We start from the raw sequence: 14,722 nt of genomic DNA, 5'->3' as shown, positions 1-14,722 counted from the left end.
TAAAAATGTTATATTCGAGAAGTGTGTGTATTTGCTCACTGATTTTTTATTTTATTTTAAGCATTTATGTAACATAGAAGGCACAGAGGAAACAAAATCTTGAATAATACTCGTTTCATGATAATATAACTAATAATATAATGAACAACATTAAAATCGACATACATTTTCTGGACAAGAACTGTAAACTATTTTGAGTCTACTTCGTGGTCACCTAACATTAACATGATCTTTCTGGCATTACTAGACCTCATTACATAGTAACTTTGGAATTCCATGGTGCTACCCATAATACTTTTGTCCCAGTAGGACTTTCAACGTACGGTTATAACACAAATTTGAAAAATATTAAGCACTAAATTGTCTGTTATTTAAGAAAATATTTCTCAAATTACAATTCTGAGAAACAATATGAAAAGTAGTTTGCATGCTAAATATGAGCACGAGACTTATAATTAAAAGGCTGAAAGGTAATGAATGAGACAGCTGTCATTTTCCACATGGATAATGGATTCTTGAAGCTTGTTAAAATTGAAAGAAATAAAGAGAAAGTAGAGACCAAGTTTTCACAAACAAGCAAAACTAAAATAGTAAATGCATTTTCTAGCAACAAAAACTAGAGAGACAAAATGTTCAATTTTCTAAAACTTTAGGAAGCTTTTAAAGTCCAGTCAATAGAAGACAAGTTGATTGTAAAGGTGCAAATAATACTTGTGATCTAGGGTGCTTAACTCACTGAGCACCGGGAATATTTCAATATGAATTGTTTCAGATATACAGAACTATCACATAGCTATGTCTACACAAACAGCTGTGCTGTCAAAGCACTCCTCTCTCTTGTATGTACATGTGGCTGACAAAGCCTATTAGGAGACTACAATATTACTTGTGATTAATCAAATGCCAGAGATCCATCATCAAGGTACTGTTGGCAGAAAGGTTAGCTTTTAGAGGTAAGAGCAAGTGGAAGACATGAATAAATCTCTAGCAAATTCTATATAAGACTTCACATAAGAGATATGACAGCTACAGTTCTTAAAACACTGACTGTCTGGTGAATGATCATGACAATATGCATTTACCAGTTTCTTTACTCTGTGGATTTTCATTGTCTTGATTGTCTGAGTTTTGTTGGAAATTGTGTGTGGCTTGGTTATTTTGGTCCTCATCGAAGCGCCTTGAAGGTTTCTCTTGCGACTGCAGGTTTGAAACACTGGGTCTTCCTGAGGTTGAAGGTGTTACCAAACCGGTGTCAGATGAAGTGGCCTGAAGGGAATAGAAAAATATCTCATTCTCAAATACAGAACTCTTTACTTTATATAAGGCTGTGAAAAAATTGTTGAGAGTAATTAAATAAAGAACAGAATCTGCCTTTAAAAGTGTAACACCCTGGTCGTTACAAGGTGTTATTTTTTTAATTGAAAATTTTTTTTCCTCTTTTCTATCGACAGCTGTGACTTGTCTATTATAATAGGCAGACTGACAGACAGCTGTAACTTGTCTATCGTAATAGACAGACTGACAGACAGCTGTGACTTGTCTATCATAATAGACAGACTGACAGACAGCTGTGACTTGTCTATTATAATAGACAGACTGACAAACAGGTGCGACTTGTTTATCATAATAGACAGACTGACAGACAGCTGTAACTTGTCAATCAAGAGTCATGTCAGTAGTGATAATAAATCCCAGGTTCCTGATGGAGGACACAAAGGTGATGTTGGTGTCCCCACCTTGATGTGATTTGGTGGACAAACGAGAGAAGATGGATTTCTTTTTCTCGAACATAGGAGGGTTTCTGTTTTATCATCATTGACTTTAAGTTTGTTTGTCACCATCCAGTCTTTGACTTCATTAATTCAGATTTCTATGGTGCTGGTAGCAGAGAGAGACAGCCGGTGGAGTGGAGTTGTACAGCTGTGTATCATCATCATATGATTGATAAGAAACGATGTGAGACTGGATGCAAGATGAAAGTGGCTTCATATACAGAATAAACAGAAGTGGGCCGAGTACTGAGCCTTGAGGGACACCACAAGAAAGTGGAGCATGGCGAGATGTTTGACCATCAACACACAGTCTACATCCTGTCAGTGAGACAGGAGTTGAACCCCGCTAGTGCAGGTCCAGAAATCCCGTAGAGGTGAAGGAGCAGAGAGTGGTCCATAGTGTCAAATGCAGCAGACAGGTCCAGCAGAGTTAAGGTAGAAACATCTTCACTGTCAAGGGACCCATGTGTTTTTTGCATTTTCTGCTGCTAGAGTTTATTCTTATTTGTATATTTCAATTAAACGTAAAGATAAAAATCTCTGCAAAATGTATAAAGCTGTCTGGGAGATTTTCAGGTGCAAATATGATGCTAGGAAATAGTGAGTTCTAGTCATTAATTACCGTGAACAGAAAGAATATGTCTAGTCTGTTGGTAATGTTTAATAATGATGTTACCTCTTTAATTTTTGGTTTCTTTGGTTTTTTCTTTACCGGTGTCGCTTGCAGCGGCTGACTTGAAGCAGTCTCCATTTCTGAGGCTGGTCTCTGCATGTAAAGTAGATGTTGCAAGACAAAGCCAGTGTTCAAAAGAAACAGAAAACAACACCATATGCAAAGTCTTTTACTTGTGTTTGAAGTTTGTAATTACTTTTAATTATAATTACCTTTATAATTATTGGAAATTTACATTAGAAAAAAGCTCTGAAAATAGTTGTAACAAGCTGAGTGGGTGGAAATTTGTGTTGAGAATATGACTTTCAACGGATTGTCCTATGCTCACCGGAGATTTTTTTGCGATGAGAGCAAAGAAATATTCACCACCAGTTACCGTCAGTTAAAATACTTATTTCATAGATGCGGGAGCTTGTGTGAGACACTAGCTTCCTTGGCACCTTCACTTTTCATCTTGCCGCCCACCCACCACCCTTATGTCCACGTGAGAAGTGAATGGCGCGAATGATCTGGAAGATGACAGCATCCAACTTGCCATGTAAATAACTGGCAAAGTTCAGTGTTGGGTAGCTTGTTTTCAGGTCTTGTCTAGGGTTTGCACCCACGATTCCGGAGAGGAAACTAGACATCTAGGGCACCTTCAACCCCCTACAGACTGTGTACCTGGCGAGACGGTTAGTTGTCGTAGAGACTTCTGGGGGACAAGTACATAAGCACACACACCTCTGTATACACCTGTGTGTACAAGAGAAACAGTCAGCTGTCGTGATGACAGTTCTACTGGATGGCAGCTCTTGCACATTAACATACACACGTGTATCTTTATGAACTCTATAGGTTGTCGACAGATTTCTAGCTCACATTTTTACCTTCAGATTTTTTTCCTTCTTTGGGCCTTCTTTAGAGATTTTTTTTACAGGTGCCTTTTTAGGAGGCTGGCTTGAAATAATTGCTGTTTCTGAGGCTGATCCTTGTGTAGTAGGTGTTGTCAAAGCGGTTTTAGCTGGAGTGGACTGAAGGCAGGAGAAACAGAATAAAATGTGAAGTACAGAACTCGTGATCTTTTTAAAAAAGTTTATAATGTTAAAAAAATCTGGCTCAGAATAAACAATTAATAAAGAATAGAAATACTTTCAAGAAGCATAATAATAACAACACAAAAAGAGTTTAAAAATGGCTACAGACATTTTGGTGTGCCCATACTTTTTTCCCCTTTAGTTGATTTTTTTACATAATAGCTTCTCCTACAGAAACATTGTACTTCACAAGTGCCATCAGGCATAAATGTCAAGGAACAGGAATATATGTCAAGTACAAAGCTCTTGCTTTTGTTTATCATTACTGGAAAGTTACATTAAAAATACTAAACTAAACAATATTATCAGCTTGAAAAGTAGCAAAGATAAAGCGACATGTTGGTGAAGGATGTTTCATGAGCAGATGGCAATTGTTAAGGATTAAGGAGCATTGAAACTTGTAGAGCCTGTCATAGCCCAGTCCTAATAGTTTATTTTATTTGGATGTGGGAATGAAACTTAAAAAAATCTCTGCAATGGAGATAGCAAAAAATTCAACTCATTTGTTAAACCATGAAAGGAAAGAATATGTATGGCGACTTTGGGTCTTCACATAAGCTTTTTGTAGCGGCTGCACTGTGCTCATAACACTTGAGAAAAGAAGGAGACATGGGCAAACAGATGGAGAACATCAGAATCAACAACAGTAATGATGACTAGTAAAAGACTTTGTGGGATGTTCCATCTTTGCAGATGTCTATATATCGATTGTTATTACATGCAAGAAAATTACAATTTGTTGATTAGTATTGCTGCACTGATTGAAAAAAAATTTGTTGACCTTTGGTTTTTTTTTAGTCTTTTGTTCTTCATTAATGCTTCCTTTTTTCGGTTTCTCTTTCTGCGGCTGGCTTGAAGCAGTGGCTGCTTTTGATGATGATTTTTGTGAAGAAGGTGTTGCCAGACTGGTAGTGGCCTAAAGTGAGAATAGAATACAATGTGAAATATAAAACTCTTGATTGTGTTTAAAAGTGGTAAGTACACTGGTTCGGAATAATCAAACAATAAAGAGCAGACATCTTTGTCAGGTCATAACAAGAGTTGCCAAACGTGTGCTCGACACAATGGTGGTGTGAAAGGTCTCCCAACTCTCCTCTTCCCCTGATGGTTCCAGTCAAGTGCCTGCTTGGCAATGGTGTCAGCTGGTTTGTGCAGGGTGTGTCCTGCCCAGCCTCATTGGCGCTTTTTGTTGTCTTGGCTAGTGACATTCTGGTTGGTTCTTTTCCACAGGCAGCTGTTGGAGATCTTTTAATTCATCTTATTCCCAGAATATGGCGTAGGCATCGGTTGGTAAATGTCTGGAGCTTGAAGACACGGGTCTTACTGCTGTGTTAGAGGACAATGCTCAGGAGTTCCAGATGGGGTGCAGGTTGCTGAAAGCATGGCTGGCCTTGTTGATGTCATCGTCCTCTCCACCGTCTGTGTTAACGATGCTCCTGAGATATGTGAAGCGGTCTGTTTCCAGGATGTTCTCTTCTTGAAGTAGGATTGGGAGTTCCTGCTTGTTGTTTATTCTCATCACTTCCGTCTTCTTTCTGTTGACCTGTAAGCCAGTCTTCTCTACTTCCTCTGCTAGCTGACTCAGTTTGGTTTCTGCATGTTGCTGACAATGAAATAGTAGACTAATGCCATCTGCAAAGTCCAGGTCCACCAGGTGAAGGTCCACTGGATACCGGTGTTGTTGTCTTGGGTTGTATTGCAAATAACCCAGTCTATGACCATCGGGAAGATTGTTGGCTATAATATGCAACACTGTCTTACTCTGTCATAGGTCAGTCATAATAGATATTGAAGTGTTTCCTGAGTGCCAGATTTAGTTTTATCTGCATATTTTCAATAAATATGGAAAAAAAGACTGCGAAATTTGAAACGATGTCTGGGACATTTTCAGGTGCAAATCTAATGAATAAAAATTGTTACCTGTGGAGTGCTTTGATTGTTTGTGCCTTCATAAAAGCTTCTTTGTAGAGGTGTCTGTTGTGGCGACTGGTCTGAAGCAGTGGTTGTACCTGAGGCTGATTTCTGTGAAGTAGATTTTACCAAACAAGGCCAGTACTGAGGGTGAACAGGCTACAATGTCCAATGCAAGTTTCTTACTTTTATTTTAAGTTTAATACATTATTGAAATTTTAAATTAGTGAAAAGCACACAAAATTTTAAAAAAGATGTCTAGTTGCAAATTTGATATAGAGAATATGAGTTCCAATGGACAGTCCTCTTAGCTAATCAAGTGTTATGGGCGAGGACAGCAAACCGAAATTTCCAAACAATAACCATCAGTTAAAATATTTATTAATTTAATAGATGACATGCTATACACATCTCATTTTAAAAAAGTGTGAAACAGAGAAATAACTTCTGTGATGTCCCATAATCGCAGATGTCCACATTCCATTTGTTACAGCATTATATGTAATTTGTTTACTAGTATTGTTAAACTGGTTGATATAAAAAAAGTGTTGACCTTAGGTTTCTTTTTACTCGTTTGGTCTTCATTGATGCTTCTTTTGTTAGGTGTCTCTATCTGCAGCTGGCTTGAAGCACTGGCTGTTCCTGATGTTGATTTTTGTGATGTAGGTGTTGCTAGACTGGTATTGACTGTTGCGGGCTAAAGGAAAGTGGAACAGGATAAAATGTTATACTCTTGATTCTGTTTGAAAGTGGTAGAAAAGACTTTGATTTTGACCAGTAATTTTTTCGCCAACATCCAGTGTTTGAAAAGTCGAGGGTTTGCTGAGTACTGGTAAACAAACTGAAGTTGGCAAGCTGGGCCAGATGTCAGGAGCTGAGTATCGTCGGGGTACATGTATGTACCAGGCATGTGACTGTCTCACCACTGGTGTGGAACAATCCAGGGTATATCTACTTGTGAGCGTATGCCAGAACAGGATGGACACAGTGATGGTGAGGGAAAGAGGAAGAAGCCTGTTGTGTTGCTGCGAGACTTGACAAAGGAAACAATGTGTCTACTTTGTTGGCTCCATTTAATAAAAATTGTTACCTGTGGAATGCTTTGATTGTTTCTGCCTTCATTAAAACTTCTTTGTATATAATACAGCATTACACGAAAAAATATATAATTTGTTTATTAGTATTGCTGCACTGATTGATAAAAAATTGTTGACCTTGGGTTTTTTCTTCTTCTTTTGCTCTTCATTAATGCTTATTTTTGTAGGAGTCTCTTTCTGCAGCTGGCTTGAAGCACTGGCTGTTTCTGATGTTGATCTTTGTAAAGCAGGTATTGCTGGACTTGTATTGACTGTAGTGGACTAAAGTCAGGTGAAACAAATAGAATGTCAAATATAAAGAAAAAAGAGCAACAGACTGTCTGGGACGTCCCATCATTACAGATGCCCATATTCCTTTTGTTACATCACATGCAAAAAATATGCTTATTAGTATTGCTGCACTGATTGATAAAAAAAAATTGTTGACCTTGGGTTTCTTCTTCTTCTTTTGCTCTTCATTAATGCTTATTTTCGTAGGAGTCTCTTTCTGCAGCTGGCTTGAAGCACTGGCTGTTTCTGATGTTGATCTTTGTAAACTAGGTGTTGCCAGACTGGTACTGACTGTAGTGGACTAAAGTCAGGTGAAACAGAATAGAATGTCAAATATGAAACTCTTGATTCTGTTTAAAAAGTGGTTAAAAAACTGTTTTAGTTTTTATTAAACAATAAAAAGTAAAAATCTGTTTCAAGATACGTCCTTACAGCATAAAATGAATACAATGAATGGAAAGAATATGTCTAGTTTATTGGCATCATTTAACAAAAACAGTTACCTGTGGAATGCTTTGATTGTTTGTGACTTCATAAAAGTTTCTTTGTAGAGGTGTCTGTTGTGGCGGCTGGTCTGAAGTAGTGGTTGTACCTGAGGCTGATTTCTGTGAAGTAGATTTTGCCAGGTAAGGCAATTTTTTCGGAAACAGGATACGGTGTTCAGTGCAATTTGTTTTTGACTTATGTTTGAAGTTTATAAAATTATTGGAATTACACCTCAGATGGAAGCAATGATAGAATTTTTAAAAAGATGTCTGGGTGCAAATTTAATATTGAGAATGTGAAATTCAATGCATTGTTCTTTCAACAGATTGTGTTTTACAACCAAGCACCATCAGCTAAAATATTTATTCATTTCGCAGATTACATGCTATAAGCATCGTATGTATATATAAAAAAAGAGCAGCAGACTGTCTGGGATGTCCCATCATTACAGTTGCCAATATTTCCTTTGTTACAGCATTAAATGCAAACAAATTATCATTTGCTAATTAGTATGGCTGCACTGATTGATAAAAAATTGTTGACCTTGGGTTTCTTCTTCTTCTTTTGTTCTTCATTGATGCTTATTTTTGTAGAAGTCTCTTTCTGCGGCTGGCTTGAAGCACTGGCTGTTCCTGATGTTGATCTTTGTAAAGTAGGTGTTGCCAGACTGGTACTGACTGTAGTGGACTAAAGTCAGGTGAAACAGAATAGAATGTCAAATATAAAACTCTTGATTGTGAAGAGGTTAATAAACTGCTTCAGAATAGCCAAACAACAAAGAGTAGAAATCTGTTTCAGAAGCATCATAAGTGTTGCAAAATGGGGAGTTAGACACAATGGAGTGAAAGGAGAGGGTACAGGAATCTGAAAAGTACAAAGCTCTTGTTTTTGTTGGACAGAAAATACTGAAAACACTAAAAAAATATTAGTTTGAAAAAATAATAAAGATCAAGCGATCAGTCACAATAGCTATTTAAGCACCTTCTCACTGTCAATGTTAGACATTATCAATTTTATTTTGATATCTATAATTATTTCTATTAAACATTGAAAAAATCAGCAACATTTGAAATGATGTCAGAGAGATTTTCAGGTGCTAAGCTGATGTTGGGAGCTAGTGAATTCCAGTTATTATTTACAATTAATGGAAAAAAATGTGTATAGGTTTTTTTAGCACCTTTAAATACAAATGTTACCTGTGGAATGCTTTGATTGTTTGTCCCTTCATGAAAGCTTCTTTGTAGAGGTGTCTCTTGTAGCGGCTGGTTTGAAGCAGTGGTTGTACTTGAGGCGGATTTCTGTAAAGTAGATTTTACCAAACAAGGCCAGTGTTGAGGGAAATTAGGATGCAGTGTCTCCTCAAGTTTGTTACTTTTGTTTGAAGTTCAGTGCATTATCAAAATTTTACATAAGAACAAAGCAATAAGAATTTTTTTTAAAAGTGTCTTTGTGCAAAATTCAATATTGAGAATATGAAATTCAATGCATTGTTCTTTCAACAGATTTTGTTTTAGGGGAGGAAAGCAAGCGACATTTATAACCAAGCACCATCAGTTAAAATATTTATTCATTTCACAGATTATATGCTATAAGCATCATATGTATAAAAAAAAAAAGAAAAAAAAGAGAGCAACAGACTGTCTGGGACGTCCCATCATAACAGATGCCCATATTCCCTTTGTTACAACATCACATGCAAAAAATATGCTTATTAGTATTGCTGCACTGATTGATAAAAAAAATTGTTGACCTTTACTTTTTTCTTCTTCTTTTGCTCTTCATTAATGCTTATTTTTGTAGGAGTCTCTTTCTGCAGCTGGCTTGAAGCACTGGCTGTTTCTGATGTTGATCTTTGTAAAGTAGGTGTTGCCAGACTGGTACTGACTGTAGTGGACTAAAGTCAGGTGAAACAGAATAGAATGTCAAATATAAAATGCTTGATTCTGCTTAATAGTGGTCAAACTGGTTAAGAATAATTAAAACAGTAGAAATCTGTCATAAGGATCATAACAAGTGTTGCTAAATGGGGGAATCCGACACAATGGTGTGAAAGGAGAGGGAACAGTAATCTGTGAAGAACAATTAAAGCTCTTGCTTTTTTTTTTGAAGATTTGTCATTACTGGAAAAGTTTGTTCCTTGTCGCTCCTGTCATTACTGGAATGCTGCATGAATAATACTAAAGAAACTAAAAAATATCCTCATCTTGAAAAAGTAACAAAGATAAAGCTATTACATTGTTGGGGACCAAGTCACATGAACAGAGAGTAATTGTTAAGCAATAAGTAGCATTGGAATTTGTAGAGGCTGTCGTAGATCAGTCGTAATAGCTATTTAAGTGTTTTCTCACTGCCAGAGTAAGACATGAACAAGTTTTACTTTTATCTGTATATGTCAACTAAACTTAGAAGAAAAGCTCTTCAAAATTTGAAAAGATATCTGGGAGATTTTTAGGTTCAAATCTGATGTTGTGAGCTAGGGTATTACAGTCATTATTTACAACTAATGGAAAGAATGTGTCTACTTTGTTGGCACCATTCAATACAATTACCTGCGGAATGCTTTGATTCTTTGGATCTTCATAAAAGCTTTTTTGTAGAAGTGTCTGTTGCAGTGGCTGGTTTGAAACAGTGTCTGTTCCTGAGGCTGATTTCTATAAAGTGGATGTTGTCAAACAGGTGGCCAGCAAGATATAGTGTTGAGGGGAAACAAGACACAATGTTAAATACAAATCTTTTACTTTTGTTTGACATTTATATTGTTACTGGAATTTTAAACTAAAAAACTCTGAAAAGTTTGTAAAGCTGTGTTGGTACTAATTTAATGTTGAGAATACAAGTTTCAGTGGTGAACCAAACTGTAAACAGGGATTAATGTGCCTGGGTAGAGCAAAACTAAATGCTCCACTGGTCACCATCTGTTAAAACACAATATAAACGGTTGTCCCGTGAATACAGAACATTGTACTTCTACCCATCCCTACATACATCCTCCTTGGTACACCACGGACTTCAAGGTAATTGTGATCTGTTTAGTTTGGCTGCACTGACTGACAAAAAGTTTTGACCTTTTGGTTTCCTTTCTTCTTTAGGTCTTCTTTATAAATGCTTTCTTTTACAGCTGTCTCTTTCAGTGGCTGGTTTGAAGCAGGGGCTGTGCCTGGGTCTATTTGTGAAGCAGATGCTGCCTTACAAGCATTAGCCACAACTTCCTGAAGAGAAAGAGAACGCAATAAAAAAAAACTCTTGCTTTTGTTATAGGGTTTTAGGGGGCCAGGAAAGCCAAACTAAATTCTTCCTAAATTCAAGTAAAATGCAAGCTCGTTTTGTAGAAAACACCTCAAAAATACCCCTAAATATTAAAATAATAATTTTTGATAAGGAAAAAATATATTGGTATGAAAAGTGTGGTAAGAGTAGTAATCTCAAAAAACAAAAGGAATAGAAATCCATTTTAGCCAACATCTTAAGCAGTGAAAACAAATGTTCTAGGGTGTTCTTTTGTTTCACCTGGGATCTCCACAAACCCCTGCCCAAACCCCTTTCAGTATGCCACTTTAAGGAAAGAAAAGAAAGAAATTCTCTTTTTGAGAAAAATTTCAACCTTCAAAAAATTGTCCATATCTATGCCTCCATATATAGGGATTACAGGTGTTTCTTGAAGTGGATTGCTAGAAACAGTAGATGTTGCCAAGTCTGCTCTCAGTGAAGCAGGTGTTGCCAGAGAGGTGTTGGAAGCGGTAGCCTGAAGGAAGTATAGAGAAAGGATAAATATCAGCTTCAGAATTTTTTCTATCATTACTTGAAAATTGCTTACAAATTATTGAAGAAAGTATAACTAAATAAAATTAGTTATTTATCATTACTGAAACATTGCTTTCAAATTATTGAAGAAACTAACTAAATAAAATTGCCAGTTTGAAATACATGTTAATATCATAGAAAATTATATCATCAAACATGTTATTCAAATAAAATCAGCAAAGCAAATGATCAACAGAATTTCTGCGACTATCTTGTGTCCCAATATTCTTCCATTCATCTTAGCCCAACTCCCCTTTGGCACACTATCAGCTGTGAGGTAACAATTTGGTATTGCTGTACATTGTTTACTAAAAAAAAATATGACCTTTGGATTTTTTTGATTCTTTGAGTCCTTATTGTTGCTCCTTTTTAGAGGTGTCTCTTTCTGCAGCTGGCTTGAAGCAGTGGCTATCCCTAATGTTGATCGTTGTGACATAGGCATTGCCAGACTGGTATTGATTGCAGTGGCCTAAAGGGACGAGAAACAGGATAGGATATGAAATATTCTCTTTTCTTGATCCTTTTTAAAAGTGGTTAAAAATCTGGTTCAGAATAATCAAACAATAAAGAATGGATATTTTGTTTAAGATTCTTTGTGCTGTCATAGAAAGGTTTTGGGGATATTTCTTGTAGTGGCTGTCTTTTCTGTCATTGAGAAACTAATCTCCCACATATGTCACAAAAAAGAATAAAATAACTACTAAAATTTACTATGATCTGTATCTCTATGTTTGTGTACACATGCTGCAGACATGATATGATATATTAAATGCCAATGACTCATGGTTATTATGACATGGGGAGATACAAGCATATTTAAAATACAAAACAGTGTTTAGCAGCAGTCTTATAGGCAAATGTATATTTTCATATCATTTAAATCAGAGTGTATGGTCATCAGGAATATTCTCTTTCCAGAGAGGCATGACTAATTATTTATAAATATGCAGGTATTTCAATAGATTTCTATATATCTACACATACACACTTCTATAAGTAAAGCATTACCTATTCCACCATTTTCACACATACACACATACTCTGTAACTTACATATATAGACTCTGCTACATTTAAAATAGTTCCAGCTACATGAAAGTATCCATTATTACATGAAACATTAACCAGTCTCTGCTCTGTTTACTCAGAAGTGCTTTTACTCACATATCATTTGCTTCAGCTATGTTTTCCTAAGGACACCAGCAAATCATCATTCATGACAGACAAGCCTCTATTTCTTGAACAGTTGGTGTTTGGAAGAGCTTATTTTTCTTTTGAAGAATCTCATAATAGGGATAGCTGAACAGAAAATGTTCATCTTCTGTTGACAACCTGAGTGAGCTGCTATCGATGGATCAAACCATCTTTTATTGTCATTAAGGTTTAGAGTTCTTGTTCATAGTCTAGCCACAGTGTTTCTGTCACACCTATTGCTTATAACAGATAAATGTTTTTTGTCTGCATACTATCTTTAAATGAGAGAAACCACCCATATTTTGTGTCATCATCCATTTTTGAGTGTCTGTTTTGGCTCAAAGAACAGATGAGACAGTCTGAATTCTGATAGGAACATATCAGCCACTTCCTGGTTAACCCACTGTATCCTGAACCCATTCTCTGATAATACTTTCTTTACATCAGATATCCAGTCGAGTTTCCCAGGCTCATACTGTTGAAGAAGCATTTGATAAGCTTGTCTACAAAGTCTTGTCATGGACAGTTTAAGGACTTGTAGCCAAAATTTTATGCATTTCATATAAGTGTCTATAATATACAGGGAATATCAACCAACTTCCCCAAGCACAACCATATTGAAGAATGCAGGGGAACACTAAAAATAAAGAAATACTTGATCGCAAATGTGTGATTTTTTTCCCAGAGGGTTGTTTTTAACTAAACCCCAGATTTCTGCAACCTATGTCAAGACTGATTTTACCTGGTAGTCAAAGAATTTTTAAAAGATGGATGGGTGTTTGAGTTCAGCTTTCTAAAGACCTTCAGAATTTCTAGCATACCTTTTTTTCCCTTTCATGCATAGCTCACTCCATGCTGCAGTAAAACTCATCTCAGTAGAAATCTGTACCTGTAAGTTTGTGTACACTTGCTGCAGAGAACCCCAGAAAGCCAGTATTCTTTTGATCAAGTCGGATTTCTCTACTGATGATCCAACAGGGTGAGACTTGGATACTAGATATTGAAAAAGAATTTCACGACGGATTTTTTTGCGCTGAAGTAGTTCTTCTGCACTTGGAGAGCATTGTAGGATTAATCTTATGGTCTCTGAAAACACACACACACATGCGCACATGCAAACACACACAGACATACATGCACGCATACACAATTTCTGAAACCTGAAAACAATGTTTCTATTACCTTACCAGATAAGGTCATAAGAAAGTGTTTGGTAATTGTTTTCTTTTTGTCTAAACTTCAAAATTGGAGATTAGATAGGTTTGAAAGGAAAGACACCAACTGAAAACCTGTGAAGCTAGTACAAGACCATAGCAGAAACAGCTTCAAATCCATTTTATATATTAACATTACATGATAACAAAGAAAACCGCTAAATGCACACATTTTAACACCTGCTTGAAAAGTAATATCTGTAAAACAACTATCTTCATGAGAAACAAGCGTTGAAGTGTGCATGCCTGGATTATGCATTACATGCCTGGATTATAAATGAAAGTAATTATGGCAGCTGAGTTTTGGAAACGCTAAAGTCATCGTTTCATGCACTTGTGTCTTCTTGTAAAGCAGTCAGTGAAACGAAACTAGCTGATTCAGGGTATATTGTGTGAAAGACAAATACTTACGGTCCCTGCTTTCCACAGCAAGTTGTCGTCCAACTATGGTCTCTTTCAGTGACGACAGGTCCTTATCACTTAATCTTTGTAGCAAATCCATGCACTCGAACATCTCTTCTGGAGTCATCTTAGAATTGTATACACCAGCGGTAATGTCTGACTAAGGAAGTACCTTTACAGGGTAACTAGGACAAAGGCCACCCAGGTCTCAACGAGACTCCGACTGGTTTGCTGGATACCACCACCCTTTATTTTTTTGTACCCTTCCTCTCTCTCTCCCTATATGGGACATCCTTTACCTCAGATGTTTTGGGTGGTGTCAGGGAAAGAGTAGGCGTTTCATTTTTCGGTGTATCTTTGTTTGGTGGCGGATCAGTTACATGCGTGTCTGCTGGTTACATATCTGTACAGCAACCCAGCAGACTGTTTCCTGTGGGTATGTACTGGACCACGCGGCACACTCCTGCGCACACCCGGGTGGAGATAACGCCCTACGCGTAACGTTAGGTTTGATAAAGCGAGAGTTTATGAGAGCTAGAGTTGAACTGCGCCATTCACCTGCAACAATTCATCAAAGCGAGGCCAACTGTTTCCCAGGCTATAGGACTGTACACAGACCGATGAACCGTCCACCCAGTGTAACGTACGGACACATTGGCGGGTGGTCTAGCTGGCTATAGGCACTGTCGATGGCGGGTACCCAGACATCGGCTTTCGAGATTCAACCAAAGCATTTTTGAATCGTTTGATAAGTAGTATTTATAGTATCTTTGATCACACCGATGACACGGTAGATAGAAATGTCAAATATTATGAACAGAACCATA

General features: G+C 37.0%; 1 protein-coding gene across 7 annotated transcripts; it reads right to left on the bottom strand.

Moving 5' to 3' along the window:
• Positions 1-26: 26 nt before the first annotated feature.
• On the bottom strand, positions 27-14,431 carry LOC112553668 (putative GPI-anchored protein pfl2). 7 transcript variants are annotated; one of them, XM_025221032.1, is made up of 18 exons: positions 13,905-14,397; positions 13,169-13,365; positions 11,412-11,555; positions 10,887-11,027; positions 10,351-10,494; positions 9,835-9,936; positions 9,042-9,179; positions 8,482-8,583; positions 7,829-7,972; positions 7,303-7,404; positions 6,957-7,100; positions 6,647-6,790; positions 5,986-6,129; positions 5,442-5,543; positions 4,303-4,437; positions 3,315-3,458; positions 2,449-2,538; positions 27-1,266 (listed from the first exon to the last, which is right to left on the bottom strand). In XM_025221032.1, the coding sequence occupies exons 1-18, from the start codon at positions 14,020-14,022 to the stop codon at positions 1,063-1,065; spliced, it is 2,439 nt and encodes an 812-aa protein (XP_025076817.1). In that variant the 5' UTR covers positions 14,023-14,397; the 3' UTR covers positions 27-1,062. The 7 variants fall into 7 exon arrangements, with proteins under 7 accessions (XP_025076817.1, XP_025076816.1, XP_025076821.1 ...); XM_025221031.1 differs by having other exon boundaries at positions 9,036-9,179; positions 13,905-14,392; XM_025221036.1 differs by lacking the exon at positions 5,986-6,129 and having other exon boundaries at positions 9,036-9,179; positions 13,905-14,428.
• Positions 14,432-14,722: the final 291 nt, after the last annotated feature.

The sequence above is a fragment of the Pomacea canaliculata genome, linkage group LG13 (genome assembly GCF_003073045.1).
Source record: "Pomacea canaliculata isolate SZHN2017 linkage group LG13, ASM307304v1, whole genome shotgun sequence".
NCBI lineage: Eukaryota > Metazoa > Mollusca > Gastropoda > Architaenioglossa > Ampullariidae > Pomacea > Pomacea canaliculata.
Note: the sequence above shows the minus strand (reverse complement) of the source record. Positions and strands in the feature narration are given on the sequence as shown.

What these genes read in the sequence shown, in the direction of transcription:
- LOC112553668 (XM_025221031.1), bottom strand. Translation starts at nt 14,022, where the DNA reads ATGACTCCAGAAGAGATGTTCGAGTGCATGGATTTGCTACAAAGATTA. An exon ending in AGAAGAAGAAGAAACCCAAG is followed by an intron (nt 7,405 to 7,828) that starts GTCAACAATTTT and finishes TCTACTTCACAG; the next exon opens with AAATCAGCCTCAGGTACAAC. An exon ending in AGAAACCAAAAATTAAAGAG is followed by an intron (nt 1,267 to 2,448) that starts GTAACATCATTA and finishes TATTCCCTTCAG; the next exon opens with GCCACTTCATCTGACACCGG.